The sequence below is a fragment of the Rana temporaria genome, chromosome 9, assembly GCF_905171775.1.
Source record: "Rana temporaria chromosome 9, aRanTem1.1, whole genome shotgun sequence".
Lineage (NCBI taxonomy): Eukaryota > Metazoa > Chordata > Amphibia > Anura > Ranidae > Rana > Rana temporaria.
In genome coordinates, this window is record NC_053497.1 from 43,678,546 (window position 1) to 43,686,141 (window position 7,596).

At 45.6% G+C, this 7,596-nt stretch overlaps 1 protein-coding gene across 1 annotated transcript in view; it reads right to left on the reverse strand.

Annotated features, from left to right (window-relative positions):
* Positions 1 to 7,122, reverse strand: part of MAP4K1 (mitogen-activated protein kinase kinase kinase kinase 1) — a 119,496-nt gene extending 112,374 nt beyond the window's left edge. Inside the window, exon 1 of the mRNA XM_040323310.1 lies at positions 6,975 to 7,122. Within this exon, the coding sequence (XP_040179244.1) occupies positions 6,975 to 7,079 (105 nt within the window). The 5' untranslated portion in view covers positions 7,080 to 7,122. The remainder of the gene's footprint in view (positions 1 to 6,974) is intronic.
* Between the last annotated feature and the right edge of the window lie 474 nt (positions 7,123 to 7,596).

The window sequence follows — 7,596 nt, forward strand, 5'->3', positions numbered from 1 at the left end:
CTCTAACTTCTAGCACACACTAGAGGGTGCTACAGTTGCATGGTCATAGGTGGGTCTGTATTTTGTATATGTCCCTTCCATACTGTCTCAGAAAGTTGTGAGTTATGCAGCAAAAGCATTAATGTATAGGAGTGCATTAACTACAGGTATGGTTAGTTTACATTAGCGACTGTTTACCTGTGCTCTTAACTGTTGTGAAACTACAACTCAAAGCATACCATGACACAGGCATATTGAGTTTGTAATTGTGACCCTAGTCATCTATACAATGGAACCTCGGCTTGCGAGTAACGTAGTGAACGAGTGTTTCGCAATACGAGCAATTCTTTAAAAAAAATCCTGACTCGGTTTGCAAGTGTTGTTTTGCAAACGAGCAGGATTCAAGCCTCTGCGGTGTGCAGTACTGCATTTGGCCAGAGGTGCGGGGGCGCCGGAGCCGATCGGAGCTGTTTGGAAATACTCAGTTCCAGAGTGTTTCTGAGCCTTTCCGAATGCAGCCGAACGGTCTCCGAGTATTTCCGAGTCTCTCCGGGCGCACCCCCTCACCTCTGGCCACATGCGGTATTGCATGCCATAGAAGTCAATGTGGAACAAATTATTTTCCTTTATATTGACTTCTATGGGGAAACTCGCTTTTGATATGCTAGTGCTTTGGATTTCAAGCATTCTCCTGAAATAATCCAAGGTTCCACTGTATAGGTATTTCGATTTGCTACTTGGTTTATTCTTTTATTAGTTGCAGGCAACTAAAAGATCAAGCTCTCGCATTATTGAAGTCTGGAGAAATGTGCTCTTTAGGCAGGCCCCACACATATGCGTTGTGTTAAAACATTTTATCGAAGGAACTATTGTTCAGTGCTATTCCATTTGAATGGAACCCCAACACATTAAACGCGGATGAGTAGCAGTGCACCACAATACATGGCAACACACTATTATGCGCTGTGTTGCGCACCATTGGAAAAAAAGGCTCCTGTGTAGACATTAGGTATGCTGTGGTGGACTATCATTAAAACAAAGGCATTCACAGTAATGGCCCACACAGGTATAAACAAGGCCTTAAAGCTGAAGTTTAATTTGCTTATATTTTGCATTGCCCAGTTCCTCCTTTCCAAACCTCAACCGTTGCATTTTCATTATATGACCAATTTTAGACTCCTCATCACTGGGTTTCTGTGTTTCTCTCTGCAATGCAGACAGATTACAGCTAGTGGGAAGGGCTTGCAGGGTGCTATACATAGATTCCTTAAAACATCCTGCCTCACTTCTTCTCTCAAGATGTCTCAGCCCACATGCAAGCAGTTAGCTCGCTCCTAGGGAGGTGTAATGCAGCTATTAAAGTCGTTCTAAAAGGCAGAAGGTGTTTTGTTACCTTAATGCATTAACCACCTAACCCCCGGACCATATTGCTGCCCAAAGACCAGAGCACTTTTTGCGATTCGGGACTGCGCCGCTTTAACTGACAATTGCGCGGTCGTGCGACGTGGCTCCCAAACAAAATTGGCGTCCTTTTTTTCCCACAAATAGAGCTTTCTTTTGGTGGTATTTGATCACCTCTGCGGTTTTAATTTTTTGCGCTATAAACAAAAATAGAGCGACAATTTTGAAAAAAATGAATATTTTTTACTTTTTGCTGTAATAAATATCCCCAAAAATATATAAAAAAACATTTTTTTTCCTCAGTTTAGGCCGATACGTATTCTTCTACATATTTTTCATTAAAAAAAAAATCGCAATAAGCGTTTGTTGATTGGTTTGCGCAAAAGTTATAGCGTTTACAAAATAGGGGGTATTTGTTTGGCATTTTTATTAATATATATTTTTAACTAGTAATGGCGGCGATCAGCGTTTTTTTTCGGTACTGCGACATTATGGCGGACACTTCGGACACTTTTGACACATTTTTGGGACCATTGGCATTTTTATAGCGATCAGTGCTATAAAAATGCATTGGATTACTATAAAAATGCCACTGGCAGTGAAGGGGTTAACACTAGGGGGTGGGGAAGGGGTTAAGTATGTCCCTGTGTGTTATCTTACTGTGGGGGGGGGTGGCCTCACTAGGGGAAACACTGATCTTCTGTTCATACATTGTATGAACAGAAGATCAGCATTTCCCCCGCTGACAGGACCGAGAGCTGTGTGTTTACACACACAGCTCCCGGTCCCCGCTCTGTAACGAGCGATCGCGTGTGCCCGGCGGCGATCGAGCCCGCCGGGCACACGCACGGGAGTCGGGGGCGAGCGGGGGGGCGCGCGCATGCGCCCCCTAGTGGCGGCTCAAAGAGCCGCCGTATAGCTACGGGCTCTCGCCCAGGAGAGCCAACCTGCCGCCGTATAATGACGGTGCGCGGTCGGCTTGTAGTTAAAGCTAAAAAATCTTCTGCATGCGGCTCACCCCTATCCTCCCCTCATACTTACCGGAGCCCGGCATTGATCCAGCAATGTGCACGAAAGCAGAGGCTCTCTCTGCTCTCCCCCTTCTAACTGGCTCAGAGACAGCAGTGGGAGCCATTAGCTCACACTGCTGTCAATCACAGGAAGGAGCCAGGGGGATGGGGAAACACAAAAGTAGGCATGGGTGCAAGCACGAATGGGAGCCCCTATAGCAAGCAGCTTGCTAAGGTGGGCACTTGGCAGGGGGTAGGAGCCAGAAGAGCCGGCGGGGAAACCAAGAACAGGAGGATCGGGGCTGCTCTGTGCATAACCGTTGGTAAGGTAAGTAAAACATGTTCAACCGAAAGGTACCCAATAACCCCCATACCACCTATGGCAGGGGTCTCAAACTCAAATTACCTGAGGGCCACAAGACAAGTTTTCATATGCCATGGGGGGCCGCATGCAAACTTTCAAACTTCAAAAACAACAGTACTGGTGTCAGCGAACACATTATTAACCCCCCAGCACTGGTGTCAGCGAGCGCATTATTACCACCAGCACTGGTGTAAGTCAGGGTTTGACAAATTTGCTTGGAATCTAGGAGCCAGCTAAAAAAGTTAGGAGCCAGAAAACGCACCCCGTCCCGTCGAGCTTGCGCGCAGGAGCGAACACATACGCGAGCAGCGCCCGCATATGTAAACGGTGTTCAAACCACACATGTGAGGTATCGCCGCGATTGGTAGAGCGAGAGCAATAATTCTAGCACTAGACCTCCTCTGTAACTTAAAACATGCAACCTGTAGATTTTTTTAAACGTCGCCTATGAAGATTTTAAAGGGTAAAAAAGTTTGTCGGCATTCCACAAGCGGACGCAATTTTGAAGCGTGACATGTTGGGTATGAATTTACTCAGCGTAAAATTATCTTTCATACTATTAAAAAAAATGGGGATAACTTTACTGTTGTCTTATTTTTTAATTAAAAAAAGTGTAATTTTTTTCCCAAAAAAGTGCGCTTGTAAGACCGCTGCGCAAATACGGCGTAACAGAAAGTATTGCAACGATCGCCATTTTATTCTCTAGGGTGTTAGGATAAAACATATATATAATGTTTGGGGGTTCTAATTAGAGGGAAGAAGATGGCAGTGAAAATAGTGTAAAATGACATTAGAATTGCTGTTTAACTTGTAATGCTTAACTTGTAATACCAATGGCCACCACCAGATGGCGCCAGCTCACACTTCCACCCTGCCTGCGGACCATTTATAACTGGTCCGCGGGCCGCAAATGGCCCGCGGGCCGGTACTTTGAGACCACTGACCTATGGGTACAACCTTTTCCTACCCCAACTTCCAGCCTTTTCTCGTCTTACATAGACCCAAAACCGCCCCCAGAAAGCCTAAAACCAGTGAGGGTGGGTGGGCAGCTTCTCCCTCTGTTGAAAATGGAGGAGTGACGAAACGTCACTTCCTCCACGCCAGCCAGCTCTGCCGCCCCCGCCCCCTCACAGCCTATCCTCCCCTTTCCCACAAAAGGAGCCCATCACCTACGGCCAGTCCCACCCTGTCATGCTGTCCCTCCCCCAAACGTTGTTTGCTCCGTGCCTCACTTTCAATTTGTATGTAATCAGGCAGGCTCTTGCACTACATTGCTGAAGCTAAATCTACAGGAAATTGAATAAGAAAAATTGTATAATGTAGGGCGAGCCTAAACACCAGCACTGATTGTTGTTTATAACAGTGGTTCTCAACCCTGTAACCCCAACAGGCCATGTTTGCAGGTTTTCCTTTATCTTGCAGCACAGGTGCTTTAAATCAGAGTCAATGGCTTGGTATTTTGGACAGCTATTTTATCTAAGAGAAATTCCCAAAATATGGCCTGTTGGGGGTACTTGAGGATAAGGTTGAGAACCACTGGTTTACAACATCCTCTAGCTGCAGTATACTTAGTACTCTTGAGTCCATTTAACGTTCTGCCATTTCACCTTGCCCTGATGAAGGGGGATAGTGTGGACCCTGAAACACGTTGTTCTCCTTTGCTCTGCTTGTTGTTACCAGGTGAACAGTAAAGACTTTGGGCTCCTAAGGCTTTATCATTTGGTGCTCTCCTTGAGCTATTTACACTTGGATTTTTCAACTTGGGTGAATGTCCTCTCCTGAGGGTCCCCGTCTTTGTGGCGAGCTGCCGAATACAGGCCGATTGGGCTCAAGTAATGAATTTGTTGGCATTTTGATGACCTGTGAGGCCTCGTACACACGACCAGACATGTCCGATGAAAACGGTCCGCGGACCGTTTTCATCGGACATGTCTGCTGGGATAATTTGGTCTGTGTGTACACACCATCAGACCAAATTCCCAGCGGACAGAATACACTGTGACGACGTGGCGACCCAGAAAGTTCAATGCTTCCACGCATGCGTCGAATCACTTTGACGCATGCGCGGGATTTCGGCCCAGCGGACATGTCCGATGAGTCATACTAACCATCGGACATGTCCGACAGACAGGCTTCCAGCGGACATGTTTCTTAGCATGCTAAGAAACATTTGTCTGCTGGAAACCTGTCCGCTAGCCCAGGAATCTGGTCCGCTAGGCTCCCAGGGAGCGATCCGGGACGACGGCGCGGCTATTTGTTTTTAGCCGCTCCGTCGCGATCGCTCCCCGGAGCTGAAGAACGGGGAGAGCCGTGTGTAAACACGGCTTCCCCGTGCTTCACTGTGGCGGCGCATCGATCGGGTGATCCCCTTTATAGGGGAGATCCGATTGATGATGTCATTCCTACAGCCACACCCCCCTACACTAGTAAAGACACACACAGTGATCCCTAAATGTTACAGCGCCCCCTGTGTTTAACTCCCAAACTGCAACTGTCATTTTCACAATAAAGAATGCAATTTAAATGCATTTTTTGCTGTGAAAATGACAATGGTCCCAAAAATGTGTCAAAATTGTCCGAAGTGTCCGCCATAATGTCGCAGTCACGAAAAAAATCGCTGATCGCCGCCATTAGTAGTAAAAAAAGATAATAAAAAAAATAAAAATGCAAAAAAACGATCCCCTATTTTGTAAACGCTATAAATTTTGCGCAAACCAACCGATAAACGATTATTGCGTTTTTTTTTACCAAAAATAGGTAGAAGAATACGTATCGGCCTAAACTGAGGAAAAAAAAAATGTATATATGTTTTTGGGGGATATTTATTACAGCAAAAAGTAAAAAATATTGCATTTTTTTCAAAATTGTCGCTCTATTTTTGTTTATAGCGCAAAAAATAAAAACCGCAGAGGTGATCAAATACCACCAAAAGAAAGCGCTATTTGTGGGGAAAAAAAGAAGGCGAATTTTGTTTGGGAGCCACGTCGCACGACCGCGCAATTATCTGTTAAAGCGACGCAGTCTCGAACTGTAAAAACCCCTTGGGTCTTTAGGCAGCAATATGGTCCGGGGCTTAAGTGGTTAAAAGTCATCTTAAGACCATTTTCCACTGGTGGTGGACCATGGCATTGCTGTGCTAAAGTGTGTATAGACCATAACAAGGAACTTCTCTTAGTTTCTTCCTTTTACTACGTTTAATACTTATATATCATAAAAGCTACATTTACATGGGCGAGCGGAGGCACAGTGGGGTTGATTAACTAAAACTGAAGAGTGCAAAATCTGGTGCAGCTGTGCATGGCAGCCAATCAGCTTCTAACTTCAGCTTGTTCAATTAAGCTTTGACAAAAAAAAAACTGCAAGCCGATTGGTTTCTATGCAGAACTGCACCAAATTTTGCACTCTCAAGGTTTAGTAAATCAGCCCCATAGTTTGCTGCATTCAGGAGGTAGCTAAACACTGGGTCTGGACGCAGCAATACTGTGCTACGGCCACACGGAAATGGCCTGTTAGCTGCGGCAAGTGTGTGTGCGGCCAAAAATCTGCAGAATTGCCAACCCTGGACGCGCACCGCCCGAGTCCAGGGCCAGTCAGAAGATCTATTCACAAGATAAACACATGCAAACAGCAGCAGAAGTTCCTGCACTGGCGACTTCGGGGGGCGATTTAATTAGACATCTGTGCATGAACCCACACAGGTGTCTTTCAAATCGCCCCCTGAACTCGCACTGAAATGCAGGTTTAAAAATTGTGTGAATTCAGCTGAACCCGCACGATTTCAAACCCGCGTTCAGTGTGAAGGAGGGCTTAAAGTGTTTTATTTCTGTTTAATAACTGCAAAAAATGCCTGTTGATCCTGCCAAAAATTTGGGGAGCCAAGAACTTTCTGTGCTCTCTGCACCTGCTGTACTATCATCAGTTAGCATTTGTCCCAGGTCACTCTGTGGACTACAGAACACCCCTACCCGGAAGTAGACATTTCCTGTCCTAGAGTGACAACAATGCTCCTCCAGCATAAAAAAATAGAAGAAAACAAATGCAGCCACCACCTCTTAAATTGCAATATTTTGAATTTTTGTTTTTAAATGTAGATACAACCAAACAGACCGTCTCTATAAAAAGTTACTGAGCAGTAGCAGTTAGGCATTACTTCTCTTTTATAGAGAATGAACAGGATTACCTTGTTTCTGTTAGAAAGCCCCTTCCAGTGTTCAACTCACCTTAAAAACTTCTCCATAGCTGCCGCTGCCCAGCCGGTTCATCAGCTCAAACACATCCTGAGGGTCTTGATTGGAAATAGTCAGCCTGCTCTGGGCATCCATCATGCACACTGAAAGCGTGCAAGTGACAGAAGCAGGCAGAGTGAAACTGCTTGTCTTTGCATGCTGATTGGCTGATAAGCCTGCAGTTTCCTGGATGTGCAGCCTTTTGTTACCATCAGTTCACTAGTCACATCCTCACACAAGTCCGCAGTTCACTGCTACACTCAAGAACATTTATTGCAAAACAGAGAAAAAGCAAAGATGCAAAGTCCAAGCAGACTACACCACTAGTATTTTTTTTTTTTATGTTTAATTTGCTTATTGACATTTTTACAAAAAGGTACAACGGTTAGGGCTCACTTACATTTGCAGTAACCCTCTGAACAGAGGTGGATCACTCTTCAGATTACAGGGGCGGCCTGTCCATAGAGGGAGCACGAGCGCCACCTCCCCTATCCATGCGTCCGGCCCCCTGATCTGGCGTCAGACCATGGATTCCAATGGGGCGGGGTGGTTTTGTTTTTTTTAGCACCTGATTAGACCCAGAGGCTCTAATAGGCTTCAAAAAAGGGTGGTCTCC